At 44.1% G+C, this 15,802-nt stretch overlaps 1 protein-coding gene across 2 annotated transcripts in view; it reads right to left on the minus strand.

Annotated features, from left to right (window-relative positions):
• Ebf2 (EBF transcription factor 2) overlaps positions 1–15,802 on the minus strand; it is a 195,230-nt gene that overhangs the window by 20,289 nt on the left and 159,139 nt on the right. For both annotated transcript variants that reach the window (XM_050121886.1, XM_050121885.1), the window contains exon 11: positions 647–735. In XM_050121886.1, coding sequence (XP_049977843.1) covers positions 647–735 — 89 coding nt within the window. The remainder of the gene's footprint in view (positions 1–646; positions 736–15,802) is intronic.

Here is a 15,802-nt window from a genome sequence, read left to right on the forward strand (position 1 = left end):
TTTATCCAAATATAGAATAAAGAATATGTCATTTCATAAACTGCACGTTGGAAGCACAAATATAAATGTGAAAATTTGGCAATTTCTCTTTAGTCAAATGGGATCATTAAACGGGCTTATTTCTAGGTAAAGAAGATGATGTCACGAGCTAGGTTTAAGGTGAAGTTTTCTGAACAAGTTCATTCACAAATGATCCCATTCATTGGAAGGGGTCATTTTATCATCATTAAATTCTTATGTACACAGTAGGCCTTCCATGAATGGTTGCCTGCAGATTGGCGATTCACAGTGGTTAGTGCTGAATAAGAATCCTGCTTAAATACACAGGAGTGAAACTCACACTTTCAAGCAAGGGTGCAAATATTTGTCTTTACACAGTTGGAAGTGTTTTATAAGCTGGCTATTCTTGTAGCATGTCTGTTTTATGAGACCAAACTTTCAGGTTTCACATTCTGTCAGATATTAAACATAATGTATTTCAAAATTAGCAGAAACCTTATGTTCATATTGTTATCTAAAGCATAGCCAGTTTCAAGGCTTAATTAATTTTAATGGGACTCAAATGATTTTGATTTCAAATGGTTTTGTCTGAATTTGCTGAGTGTCTACCAAAAGATGTTCATGTGTCAATTCCTAGCAACCTTACCTTGGCTAACCTCTCGGGGTCCCCTGGGTGCCTTGGGATGACTTTCTGTAGTCTCTGGAAGCCATAGTCTATGGTGGGTTCATTTAAGGCTGAAAGACAAAGCCGTTGTTTCTTTGAGTACACACCTGGACCATAAAGTACTTCTTCCATGAAATCCTTCACGGGCATTAGAAGAGTTCTGATGCTTTCTAAGACTTACTACATGATGCTACAACCAGTTAGGGGATTGTGTTGTTGACACTGGTTAATTCACACAGCAGTTTGGAATTTGTAGTAAGTCTCCATTTACCATTAAAATGACAAGTCCAAGTTTCAACATCTTTGCCTTAAACACAATTCCCTTAAATCCTCCACTTGCGCTCACGTCATCAGAGCCAGCCATGTGCCAGACACAGCCAGTCATGTGCCAATTAACTTCTGTCTTCCACCCTTCGTTAGTTCTTCCCTTCTTCCTTCTTCTCTCCTTCCTTCCTTCCTCACTCCTTCCCCTTTCCCCTTCCTCTCTTCCCTTCATTTTCCTCTCCCCTTCATCCCTTTTCTTCCTTTCCCCCCTCCCTCCTTTCCTTCCTTTATCTTCTTCTCATCTTTCTTCTTCAATCCTACGGGGTTGAACCCAGGGCCAAGCAAGCACTTTATCACTTAGCCACGCCCCAGCCCAACTAGACCTCAGTCTTGGAAAGACAATAAACTTCTTCTGCATCATTTTCCTTTCTCTCCTTCCCTGTTTCTCTTTCCCAAGTAAATATTCTCATCTATTTACCCTTCTAATATTCCCTTTTCTTAACCATTCTCTTAAATATTTGCATTTATGGTTGATATCACTCTCAAGGACACTAGTCTAATGCAAACTACACTTTTCTTAATTTGCAATTATGTGAGACTTCTCTTGCTTTCCCAGAGGGTCAGGCCCTCCACACAGTCTCCGAGGGCTCAGGGAGCTGTATTTATTTTGTCTCACGATGGAGTCACTGGAGTCACATGACTAATGACAGAGCCTGACGTAGGATAGACATTTAACTTGGTAACTATAACACAAGTCAGTGAGCAATGGGATGTTGTAACGTGGCATTTCTCCTAGTTTAAAGAGTCCTCCAGAGTCGGTCCCTTATCTTCCTTCCTCCTTCCTTTCCTTCTGTTGAAACTTTAAGATTTTAAAATTAATACATGACCAAAGCAAAGGCAAAAAATATAAAACATAAAATGATAATTTCTCGCACTCTTGTTAGGCAACAGCAAACACACGGGAGCATATTTTTAAATTTTCCTCTTTCCATACATATTTTATAAATAACCTGTTGTTATTAGGCTACCAAATGATACCCTTTCTTTAAAAAATATTATAAACCATTAATTACTTTGAAAAAAAAATAAAATCACACATAAACCCACCACTTCAGAAACAACCAGGCTTAGATACCCCAAACAATACAGGGTATTGTTTTTGCTTTCAGTGGCCCACCGGAATTTGATGGTAAGACCCTATTGCTCAGGACACCATGGACTTTGGTAATAGGTCATGGAGAAGGCAAGTTGGGATGCTTCCTCCCTGTTGACTAGCTTCATAGCATTGAAGGTGTATGTAGTCTGGTTGGGGGATGGTGAGGAGGAAGTGATCAACCTTCTTGCCCATCTATGAAACCTGTGAACTATAGGAATAACCAGAGTGGAAGACAGGCCACGGGGTGTAATACTGGCAAGAATGTTGTGAGGGTCACCAACCGCTTTCTAATTCTGGTCTGTTCTACTATAGAAAACACATGCTTGGCACTGTAATCTGGCCAACAACCCATAGTTGGGATGCTCTTGGCCTTGGAGTAAACCTACTACTTTTTTTATACCATGGTTTGGCTAAACTAACATTCTATCGAATTGTCCTATAAACCCTTATCCCTCTATCCCTAGAGTAATACAGCTCTCAGTTCTTATTGGAGAAGCTTCTTGGTACGGTGGCTGAAGCACCTTGTCAAAGCATAGACAGTAAGTGTTCATCTGCAAACGGGATGTCTTTATCTCACGTCTTCCCTGTAAGGCTCGGAACTACAGAGGAAAAGGTAGCAGAAGGATTGTAAGAGCCAGTGTTTCCCAGACACAACGGGATCATTGTACTCATACACTCTCAGCAGCTGTGTTTTCTGGCCAAGACCTGAGCATCACGCTGGTCAACACGGAGGAGGGAAGGGCTCCACAAGCCCTCACCCCACCCCCAAGCCAAGGGGCTATAGACAGTTGGTGGCTTCTTTAAGAGTGTGGTTCCTGGCAGGTCAACCACGCTCTAGCGTACGGCCCCACACCTGTGCGTATTCAGACAGCACAGATTGGATCCAGCGGGTTATTTTAAAGAGAAAAGGACAAGAAGCTGAGAGGTGGTGAGGAGGTAGGGAGGAGATGTGGGAGACGTTGGGGGAACAATGGGGTGGGGGTGAACATAATCCAAATACATTGTAAAAAATTTTCAAAGAATTAACTAAAGTATATTTTTAAACGTTGAATTAATGGAATAGGGTGGAGTATTTTCACTTTCTACTTCTTTGTACTAGCTGAATTTTGTACAATAAAATTCTACTCCTGTGTTAATAAAGAAAATAATTCAAGTATTTCCATTTGGGTGACAGAAAATGAGATGCTCAGGATTATCACCTTGGCCTATATCCTTCCAGATTTAAACACACGTACTTAAAATTCCTCTGAGAAAGTTGATTTATCCTGTGACATCACCTACTTCAACCCACCTAGTAATACAGTGTGCCATGAGCGTTCCCTCTGCTAGCTAAGGATTCTTTTATGACAATATTTTAAATTCCTGCATATTTCCCATGGCATGGTCTATAATTTATTTAAATGGCTTCCTAATTTGGGCATTTAATGTGAACCTAATTTCTCACGATTATAAAAACCAAAGCAATAATTATCATTTGTGCATAACTTTAATTACTTCCAACAGAAAATGCCAAAAATTAGAATTACTGGACCAAAAATTATGATTTATATTTAAGGCTTTTCACACATACTATCAAATCACTCCCTGGAAGAATATGCAAATTTATACTCCCTCCCACTATGCATTTAATTATTTCAACTTATAATTATTTTTTTTTAATTTCAACTGATAATTCTTTATTCATCAGTGAGGTTAATGAATTTTTTTCTTATATTGCTACTATTTTAATTTCTACTTTTTTGTGAGGTGCTTGATACTTTCCACTTTTCTTTTTCTTTTTCTTTTTCTTTTTCTTTTTTTTCAGTTTGGTTTTTTGAGACAGGGTTTCTCTGCGTCCTGGAACTCACTCTGTAACCAGGCCCACCCTGAACCTGGAGATCTGCCTGCTTCTGCCACCCAAGTGCTGGGATTAAAAGCATGCACCACCACCGCCTGGCCAGTTCTCTGCCCTAATAGAAATTAATTTCTTTTTCTCCTTTACTCAAGAACACTTTATTATGGTTTGAGTGTGAAGTGTCCTCTGAAGACTCACATTTGAACACCCAGTCCCTAGCTGGTGCACTGTTTTGGCAGGTTGGTGGACCTGTGAGACTATGGCCTAGGATGCTGGTCACTGGGGAGAGACTTGAAGGGGACATCCATGTCTGCTTCCTGCCTGATGCCTCCTACTCCTGGCAATAGAGGATGAGCCATCCTTCCCTGCCGTGGTGGACTCTGAATCCACAGTCAAAACAAATCCCTCCTCCTTTAAGTCGCTTTTGTTATGCAATTTGTCCAAGTGGCAAAGTATTTAATATGATTACATCTTATGGTAGGTCTGTGGTATGTGTACGCCTGTGTGTTAAATGTGTATGTGTGATGGTATATGTCCATGTGTGTATGGTATTCATACATGTGCTTTGTGTATGACAGTATATGTATGTGTGTGGTATATATACATGTGTGTATGGTATATATACATGTGTTTGTGTGTGTGGCTGTATATTATGTGTGTGTGGTATATATACGTGTGTGTGTGTGTGTTTATGTTCAGGTGGAGTCCAGAATTTTTATTATCTTCTGTTACACTCCACCTTCTTTTTCAAGAAAAGATCTCTCACTCAACCTGCTGCTCATTGATTAATAAGACCAGCTGGTAATGCTTTGCTGTCTTGTTTAATGAACCACGCGTGTGCGTGGTTCATGTATGTGTGTGTGTGTGCGCGTGCGCACGCGCGCTCAGCAAATGCACATTTGTGTATGTGAGTGTGTGCACTGAGCGCAGGTGCTCATAGAAGCCAGAGGTGGTAGGTCCTCCTAGAGCTTTACTTACAGATGGTTGTAAGCTGCCTGATGTAGCTGCTAGGAATCGAACTCAGGTCCTCTGCAAGAGCAGTACCTGCTCTTAACTATTGAACCATCTCTCCAACCCTTGTTCTATTTCTATTATTTTCCAAAAGAATCTCAAGCCCAGCTCCCACACATCCTCCAAAGCAACCCTACGCATACTAGCACATGGCACAAAGTCCTCATCATGCCAACAACACTAGCCTAGCTCCAAGCAGTAACAGCATGTGCAATAATAGTTCATCTTGATTGCCAGCTGGGAGTCCCTAGGAGACACACTCCTGGGTATGTCTACGAGGGTATTTCCTGAAAGAGAGGAAACCTACTCAGCATGTGGGTATCACCATCCCAGGGGCTGGAGTCTCGAGCTGAATTAAAAGGAGAAAGAGAACTGAGTTCTGGTGTTCATTTCTACATCCTGACTGTAGAGACAAGGGATCCTTTTGCCTCCCGTTCCCACCACTGCACCGCCCCTGCCTTGAGGGACTGTACCCACAAATTCTGAGCCTACATAAATTCGTCCTTCTTTAAGTCACTTTTGCCAGATGCTTTGTCCCGGCAATGAGGAAAATAACGAATATACTACGTCTGTGATTTTCTTTCTTTCTTTCTTTTTCTAAAAGTGTCCCCCACATATTTTGGGGTGGGAGGTGTATGACAGACTTGCACTCAGCGCTCCCTCTTATCCAGAGCACGGGTAAGAAGCGCTAGATGCAGAGCTGAGACCATCCTGTGAAAGTTTTCCCACTTAACCTTATAGTGCCAACCGCTGTAGAAGCCTGGTTCACAGATGGCCGGCCGCTGGCTGGATTATGCAATGGTGGCAATTGCTCTTGCCACTATCAGAACACACTGAAGGGGTCACTACCAGGGGAACATTTGGCAAAGTCCCTTTCCCGCATTTAGCCCCTTAACCCTCGCTGCCACCCTATGGGCTCTGTCCCTGTGCTAAGTGCGGTGAGAGTTGGCAAAGATGGGATCGGAACACTGGCTTCTCGAACTCCCAAACACGTACTCTTAACTTTTTCTGCCGGGCAAGCGCAGCGTCCCTCCATCTGCATTCAGTGCTTCATCCCCAGCTTCAAGGAAAGGATCACAGATGGCTGAGGAGCCTGCCTGGGCCACCTGACTTTGCAGCCACCAAGAGTGAAAAAGCGGCACCATTTGGTATCAACCAGCAGACACAGCAGCTGCCTGATGCTGCGGGGCAAACAGACTCCTGGCGAAATCCTCAGAATTAACCATGGCTTCATCTCACGTGAGCTCTGCACTGTTTCTTAGACAACACGCCGATCATCTTACTCAGAGACAACTAAAGTTATAGACACGCGTGCACTCATAAAGCGCAGGAGGCACGTGGAAGGGAAGGGTAAGAAGGCTGACTTTTGGTCTTTCTTCCTGCCCGCCACGCCTTTCTATACCAGGTATATTCAAGCGCTGGGGCAAGCTCACACTTCCTCACAGGAGAGCAGTGTGGCATCCTGCCACCCTAGCCTCCTGCCTCTAGCCTTTCTCCTCAGTCTTCCTGCGAGAATCTGGGTTCTCTGATTAGCACATGCAACAGTTTCTTGAATAGGGTTTAGCACACTTTTGTCCCCATTGTTTTCCCTAACAGGCTGAAAACCACCGGACACAAGGATCGGCAGTCTCATTGAATCCAGTGCACACTGAAATTGAAATCATGAAATCAAACCCACTCGGTTTTTTTTACAGACGCCAAACCATTAGAAAAAGCATAGGACCACCTCAGACTTCCACGCTGCAAGGTTGAATTTGACAGCATCTACTTTGGTTCCAAACCGACTCCTCCGGCTCTACCTGGAACCCCATCCTCCCCTTCACACTCTTTCTCTTCACCTCCCTGGGTGTTCCCTGGCTTTGAGTCCTGAGGTGAGCCAAGCAAATCTCAATTAGCTAATGAGGTGCCCAAGACCAGCACCAAGACTGTCTCGAAGGACCTAGCAGGACATTAGCTGCCATCATCCCTGTAAATTTATGACCTCCCCTACCACATGGAGGGTGGGACCCTGTGAAGCTCTGCAAATGCTCTGGCTGACAGGGACACAGAGATGTGCCGGCAAGACAAGAATAGAGTCAAATGAAAATATGCTTCAGCCTATAGGCTCTGTTTACCTATGCCTTTCCTTAGAATATAACATTAAGGTAAAAGGTCATATCCCCCACTGAAGTATAATTTATATTTACCTTTTATTAAATAATTACAGCATGGCATGAAGTTAAATATTACAGAAGCTAATCAAGGGGGGATTCAATAGAGAAGACTCCGACATGAGAATTCCGCCTTTGCTATACATAGAATGTCTTAATCCTCCACTGGGAATCCTTCGGGTTTGCTTAAGGAGTTTAATAACACACAATTCAACTGCCACAGAGTCTAAATCCCATTTGGATCAGCCATGAAAAACTTTCATCAATACCTTGAGATTTCATAACACATCTCCTGAGAGCCTGGATCTTCCCTGTCATTTCTCATTTTGACTGAGAGTATAATATATGAGTTTCCTTACACATCTTGGGCCCAACAAAGAGATACAAACTTTAAGAAATGTGCGCAAAGGTTTCTTTTTAAGTAAATAGTATTTAACTAAAAATATCTATGTGGGAACCACTCATAAACAAACAGGAAGCTGGCTAGTGCTCAAGACTAACTCCCAAAGGACTGATGACATACATATATTCCATATGATTTTTATATTTTCATATCTTCAGAAAAGGGATAAGTATCAGATCAGACTTTCCCCAGCTTTTGTTCCACTTCTGCTTCCCCCAAATCCAACAGCACTGATGAACATGGACAAAGAATTGTTTCTTGGTTTTCTGGAAAGAACTCCTCAACAGATGATTGACATTACAGTAAGTCATTCCTGGGGCTCAGTGGTTAAAAACCCTTCCTGTTCTTCCAGAGGACCAGAGTTTAGTTCCCAGCACCCACACCAGGCGGCTCGCGACCACCTGTAATTCTAGCTCCAGGGGATCTCACATCCTCTCCTGACCTCAGTGTGTACCCACATATTCTCATGGGCACACCAATATACACACAACTAAAAATAAAAGTAAGTCTTTTTAAAAGAGAAATCACTTGTGCCTTGACCACGAAGAGTGTAAACCCAAGATGGCACAACGAAAGTTATTTGTGGAATTGTAGGAATCAAGGAGAGAAAGGGTGGTAGATGAGGGAGGGATCTGAGTGGCCAGTCTGCCTGCCACTCAGGGTCGCTGGTGAATCACGGTCCTGGCCTGGCTTTCACTCAGCAGGGAGTCTGCCCATGGATCCGAGAATCATACACAGCCTATGAGTGTGGAGAGGCGATGGAAGGCAGGAGTTCTGTACTGTGTGCCCACATCTACATCTGTAGAGAATGCTCTTGCCTTGGATAAGATGCTCACAGAGCCCATGGAACACAGAGGGGGACAGCCCCCAGAATCAGAGGACCTCACAGCCCCAGTTCCAAATCCCAACTCCCTCCAAGAATAGAGAAAACACTTGAAAGGAATCTTGCTCTTTGTTCCAAAAACACAAAGTCAAAGAAAACTAGACTATATGTGAGCTGGCTGCGAGACAAACACTGGATATGAAGATGGGTCAACTTGGGACGCACAGAAATGAAGGACTCATTGAGCATCTCTGACCTTTGCCTTGGTCCCGGAGAGTGACTCTCCTAGCAGAGCAGGAAGAGAGGTGGGCAGCCCAGCTTTGGGGGGACTTCAGAAGTCTTGAGGAAAGTGTCTGGCCTCATGCCACCTTAGGACTTCTCCTTTCTCCTTTCCTTCACAGTGTCCACGCCTTCAAGGTCCCTTGACCTGTTGATCCCAGTGAAGTCTGCCTTCCATCACGTGGGTTCTCCCTGTTCCCAACCTCTTAACAAATGTTAACCTGGCGAATGTCTGAATATGTTGAACAAAGTTATATGGGTCGAATATGCCTTATCTGAAATGCTTGGAGCTGACAGTATTTCAGATTTTGAATTTTTATTTTGAAATTTCTGCATATTTATAATTGATAGGTTGAGATGAGACTACACATGTCATGAACTTTTTGCATTTCATACGTATTATGATATGTAGTGCGAAAGTAAGGTTTTATCCAGCGTTTTTATCACACCTGCATTTTGACTAGGATCCATAATGGAATGTCAGGTGTGCAAATTTCCACTCACTGCATCGTGTCCATGCACAAAACATTTAGGGTTTTTAGAACACTTCCAATTTCAAATTTTTAGATTACGGATACTCAAACTGCATTAATCCAGAACGCTGATGCTCCTGAGACAGGTTTTCCACATCTAACTCTACCACGGAAGAGATAGGTTTTTCCAAGACTAAGTCTATCACGGAATCTACTTTAGATATGAGCAGTGGCACCATCTTCACTCTCCCGCTTGGCCAGGAGAGACTTTGGGAGATTTCTCTGCACATGGGTGGACTTGCTGCTCTCAAAGGCCCCATTCAGCTTATGACTCTAAGGATCTCATTTATTTGAGTTAGTGACATGCTCTGAGAAATAAGATTGAGGACCCCCTCAGTCATAAGCTGTCGAGTTGTGCCACCCTTAAACTTGAAGACAGAGGGAAATATCCTCTCAGGGCCATTTGAGTCAATGTAGCAAACACTGAGCAACAGGAATTAAAAAAGAAAGAAAGAAAGGAAGAAAGAAAGAAAGAAAGAAAGAAAGAAAGAAAGAAAGAATAAAAGGAATAAAGACAAAAGCGGAGTGAATTACTCAGAGGTGGCACCTGCCTTTGTGGACACAGGAGCAAGAACACAGGGGAACCAAAAATGCACGAGAGAAAGATTAGACGGAAGCCTTTGATATTTAATTTCAAATGAAATATTAATTTAATATTTAATTATGCTTTGGTTCCGAGAGAAAGCGCAGTCGCAAGACAGATTGTTTGAAGAAGGGAGTAATATACACGGTTAAGGAGACCACTGTAAAAATTAAAGATAAATTTCAAGCATAAACCTAAATGCCACCAGGCAGCAGTTACAAGCGCTTGAGCTGCGCAGCGCACACTCGGAATATTATAGCGGAGAGCACCAGTCCATTAAGGAGCTGGGCGGTCTCTTGTGAAGCAACAGCTTCCTAGCCTGGGTCTGGCAGGGGGCACATTACTCCTTAGACTGCGCTGAAGAAGCAACTGCCTTTCACAAGGGCTGGAGATACAGGCAACTCTGTAAACGTGCAGGCCACCAAGAGGGCTGTTGATCCAACTGGTTTCCAGTTTGAGCGGGGATTAATTGTACTCAGGCCGGTTTTTGATGTCTGAACTGGATGTTTTAAACTGAAAATCAGATTCATGTCTTTGATGGGATTTTTCCCCCGTGATAAAGTTATGAAGTGGAAAATGAAAGATAAAACAGATGCGCTATTAACATCCGAGATCAAGCTTTCGCATCTGCCTGGTGCGTTTTTATTGAGGGGGGACCCCACACCTCCACAGAGCCTTTTGGAGCAGGCTGTCTAGGATATGATTTGAAGGGGTATGGTTATCCATCTCTCCTCCCAATTGCCACCTCTTCCTGCTGATGGGAACTTGCTCACAAATAATGAATGGCTGTATTTAATCAACACATGGGGCCTCTGCTGAAGCAAAAGATAAGAAGTCCTGGGGCACAGAGGGTTAACGAACATGAACTCCTTGACTTTCCACGGTGTCCTCAGTTTCACTGTCACTTTGAGCTTTAATTGCACGCCTTGTGATGCATCTGTACACAGCCAGCTGGGACCTTTGGTCTCTTCTGCTTCTCCGTCCACCTGCAACCCCCACCTGCTTGCCACTGACCCCTCCCTGCAAAGGCCAGGCCCTCAGACCATCCCTTTCCCGGTCTCCCAAACAGCAGTGATCTTGCATAATCCGGAGAGATTAAAGGCACAAGGTGGCAAGTTTTTCAGAAACGATTCACATCTTACGGACAAGAAGACTCACAAAAGGCCATTGCAGATCAAAGAGCAAGGAGGGAAGAAGTCATCCGGTCCAGGCACAGTCCAGAGGATCCTCCTGCCAGAGGCTTGCCATAGTGCCTGTGTTTCTATAGCTCCATGCATAACTACCCTTGTGGACGTAAACAACTTCATCCTCCCTTTAAAGTAGACAGATCTCACTTGAGTGTGCACATGTTTTCTGTGCGTGCAAGTACATGTGTGTGGACATGCGCATGAGGCCAGAGGTTGACCTCAGTGTCTTCCTCGACTTTTATTCATTCATTCATTCATTTATTGGAGCTGATTCAGCTAGAGTGGATGCCCACTAAATTCCAGGCATCCTCCTGCCTCAGCTCTTCAGCGCTGGGATTACGGGTACCCACCATCATGTTGGCTTTCTCACGTGGTGCTGGAGGTCCAGCCTTACCTTCTCGGGCTTTCCTGGCCGAGACTTCAATGACTGAGACATCCTCTCGCACCCTTATTTTTTCTTAGGTTAGAAAAATGGTGCAAAGAACAGCTGCAAGACTTTGCAAAGTTGGGGTAAGGGTTGCAGGGTGTCAGCAGGTATAGGCCTTGTGGGGAGAGCCTAGCAATCTGAGCTTAATCCCTGGAACCTATGTAAAACTTAAAGGAGAGAGCTAACTCCACATCGTTATCCTTTCACCTTTGTATGTGCACCATGACATGTAAACATCTGCATACCACACACACACATACATAAACATACACACGTTACACACATCACATATACACATACCACACAGCATTCACACCATACATACACAATACACACACCACACACACATACACATGTCATACACACACCACACACACAACACATACATAGCACACTCAATACATATGCACACAACATGTACACAACAACACAGTACACATGCACACAGCACATACATGCACACAATACACACATGCACATAACACAGATGCACACAACACACACACAATAATAAGAAATACTGTTTTTAAATATAGATAAAGATCCCTGCCTCTTCTCTTGGTCACTCTGCTTACCCAACAGCAAGCCTCCGGCTTCCTTCTGCCCCAGATCCAGGTTGCATCGTGCCGGAAGATAGAACACAGTGATTAAGGACTGAGCTCTGGAACTGGACAGCTTAGATGGGCCCTACTTGGCAACCATGGGCAGGTGACTTAATTTGTCTGTGCAAAGGGTTTCTCACCTGTGAGGCTGAGGCACTAATAAAACTGTCATCACGGGGGAAGGTGGTGGTTATTAGAGACCACAAGAAGAGTCCAGCTTGTGAGCTAACAGATGACAGATGTAATTACTAAATTATAATCACTGCTTTTCTTGCCTTCCTAGTTCTATCTTGTGATAGAATTTATCAGAGACTTAACTTGCAATCAATTGTACATCCTGGAGCTAGGGGCATGACTCAGTGGGGTCATCAAGTGCTGCACAAGAATGAGGGTCCCAGCACCCACACAGAAAGGCAGGCATAGTGGTGTAAACTAGTAGTCCTAGCACTGGGGGAAAGGTAGGAACAGGTGGATCAGTAAGAGAATCTGTCTAGAAAAAAAAGTTAGAGAAGGGATTGAGGAGGACATCCCAACATCAACCAATGGCCTACACACACCTCAGGGACAAGAACACCCTGCACAGATGCATCTCTCTCTCTCTCTCTCTCTCTCTCTCTCTCTCTCTCTCTCTCTCTCTCTCTCTCTCATGGGCAAGCACACGCATGCACAGAATCATCTCTCTCATGGGCAAGCACACACATGCACACACGCATAATGCACATATACACACTCTCTCATGGGCAAGCACATCCATGAACATGTACATCACACACACACACCTCATATGCAAGCACATCCATGCACACATGCAAAACACACACACAGCATGTAGCCTGGATTCTGCAAAGAGCCACAGGAACAACAGTAAAAATCCGGGCTCCTCTAGCCCCTGTCTTCAACAACCTACTGTCAGCTCATACATACAGATCTGTAGACAACACAAGATTAGAATCGGAGGACAGCAGTTTCCCACACACCCAAATGCCATGCTCCGGCCAGCCTTCCCTTGTAAGCTTGCTGCCACATCAAGTTAAGACAGCTGAGAACTCTGCCCAGCCAACCACTGTGTCCCACTGGTACCAAGATGACCTTTTCCATTGCCAGTTGTCTGCAGAAAAGTCTTCCAGAAGAGCAGGGGAGGGGGACTCCTCCCTGCTCAGCCCCAGCTGGCATACCGCCTCTGGGTTTCAAACCAGACAGAGGCAATTGGACTCTTCTGATGAGTTGAGTCCCGGGTGACTCTCAACTCCAAAGCAGCAAGTTGCAGGGTAGCAAACCGTGGCTGACGGAAAACAAAGCTGCAAAGTCGCCGGTGTGGAGAAACTGTTGTTTATCTGAACCCTGATGTTGCTAGTGCCGTCCTTGGCAACAGCAGTCGTGAGGAACTGATTGCTGCGGTCTACTTAATGGAGGCAGGTATATTTGAGAGGTTAGGCTCCATCAGGGTGGAGCTTCCTTAAACCATCTGCAGCTAGACTGGGGACCACAGAGCTGTGTGGGTGGAAAGGGGTGTGGCAAAGGAGGAGATATTTACCGAAGTCTCCCTTCCTGTCTCCATTTTACATCTCCACTTCGGATGGTCCACCTGAGAGTCAACACTATTGTGTCCATGGTGACTTGTTCCCGGTCTCCCCAGAACCCTCCCCATTCTCCAAGTCAGGAAGTCTCTGAGGCAGCCACCTGAGCAGAACCCAGGTCTCCTAAGTTCATGTCTTTCTTTAAACACAGGTGCTGAAATCATCAAAAAGCATGATTTGGTGGTTCTTATGGCCTGTTCAATTAGGGAGCCTCCTGTGGATAGTCATATAACTGGTAGCCGAGTTTTATAAATAAAGAAACTGAGGCTCGGGGAGGCTGGGGGCTTAACAAAAGGACAAGCCAAATGACATGCCAGAGCAGTCCCCAAGATTGTCCTCCGTGGCTGACCAAGCCCATCTTCTAGATCCGCTCCTACCGCATCCAGTCAGCTCTCCAGGTCTCCAGTTTCCCTTTTGCTCCGATCCCAAATTTCATTATTGGAACTAAGTATTTCGTCTGGACCTACAGCAGTAATGAGTACCATCCCATAGGGAAGCCCCAGGTGTGCAACGGGAAATGGCAGGTGCTCAGAGAACACAGCTTACAGCCCTCACCCCAGCCGGGCCAGATAGAAATCTATCTGGAGTGAGGGCCCAGGTCTGGGTGGAGAACCGTCTTCTGCAGTCTGCTACGGAAGCCACGGCCTTTCCAGCCACCTCACTGAAACGTAATTGGCTTTCACGATGTGTTTTCATTTAGCAAGGAAAGCAACAGGACACAAACCCATTTCCTGGGGCCTGGACTCCTCTGTGAATGACATTGTTTTCTTTTGGTCACTAGTAAGAGTTGCATTTGGCCCAGTGACCTCAAGGTGGGAGAATGGCCACAGACCCAAACTCTCCTAAATAGTGTTTGTGTTTCTAATTTCTTCTCTCACGTAAAAATATCAGCTACGGAGCCCCGGCCCTTCTAATTCTGCCCGCCTCTTGAGGCTGCTCCCTCAAAAGCACGGAGAGCCCCTGACTTCTGGCCACAAAGACTATCTTTGTACCCGAAGAGTCAAGTTTAGTAGCCTATGCTTTCCATATTTAAACATATATGACATGGACTTTTTTTATCTTGTAATTTTTTTATCAAAATCACAAATAGACACATTAACATGAAAAAATATTAAAAATACCAATACCTAAAAACCATGATTGCTCACTTGCATATTGGCACAACTATTCTTATATTCATCAGAAGTTTACCATGCTGTGCAAACCGAGCAGGTAGACTATGCTGCTTAGGCTGGCCCAGAACTTAGTGTTGCTCCTGCCTCTACTTCCTAAGTGCTGGGATGAAAGGTGTGTGCTGCCGTGCTCAGCACACGCTTTTAAAATTATTCATTGGTAGGGTGATTTTTTTAATGTATTCAACGATAGCCTCAAGTTTACTCTGTACCTGAGGATGCCCTTGAGCTCCTGATCCTCCTGCCTCCACCTTCCGATGGTGGGATTACAGGCATGCTCCACCATGTCTAGCAGGCTATGCATGAGATTTTTAAAAACTTAAATCACGTGTGTTTTTCATGCAAATGAGCTTCAACCAACAGTGTTATTTTTGATGTTTAAAATGTATAAACATGTCCCATTTTGATTTAATGAATCCCCCACTGGACACCAATGCTATTTTTAATTTTTTTTTTACTACTATAAATAGAACTCCAACGAAGAGCCCAGAGCAAATTCAGTTGTTTTCTATGCAGACGTTGCTGAGCGTAGAGCCATTAGGTCAAGAGGCACGCACGCTCTTCGGGGCTAGAACGAGCTCAGAAATGCTTCTCTAGCCATCCATCTTCCCTCCGTGCTGTATGGGAAGAGTCCCCACCGTCTTCTAGTTCTCCCAACCTGTATATTTTCATTTGCTTAAAAAATAAATCTTTGCCACCTAAGATATGGAAATACTCTCCAGCACTCTTCTTGCTCTTATTTACATTTCTATGATTATCAGTAGATTTAAATAAATTCATTCATTCAGTCCTTGTTTCCTCCCTTCTTTTCCTTGCTTGCTTCCTTCTTTCCTGATAATGAAGCTTCCTATAGCTTCCTGTAGCTAAGGCTGGCCTCGAACTCATGATGTAGACAAGGATAACTTTGAACTCATAATCCTGCTGCCTCTACCTTCTTCCAAGAACTGGGATTACATGTGTGCATAACCATGCCAGTCACATTCATGAATTAATTAAGATCTTATTTGCTGTCTTCCTCCTTGGTCTTTGTCTTCATCTCTTAACATGTAGGATGTCTAATGATCACATCTTTATCCACAGTGCAATAAAAAGGGCAGTTGGCAATAGGAGGTATTAACTTTTTGTTCAACAAATGGA

This window comes from Alexandromys fortis, unplaced genomic scaffold (assembly GCF_014885135.2).
Source record: "Alexandromys fortis isolate MF-2015 unplaced genomic scaffold, M_Fortis_MF-2015_v1.1 scaffold_203, whole genome shotgun sequence".
Taxonomy (NCBI): domain Eukaryota; kingdom Metazoa; phylum Chordata; class Mammalia; order Rodentia; family Cricetidae; genus Alexandromys; species Alexandromys fortis.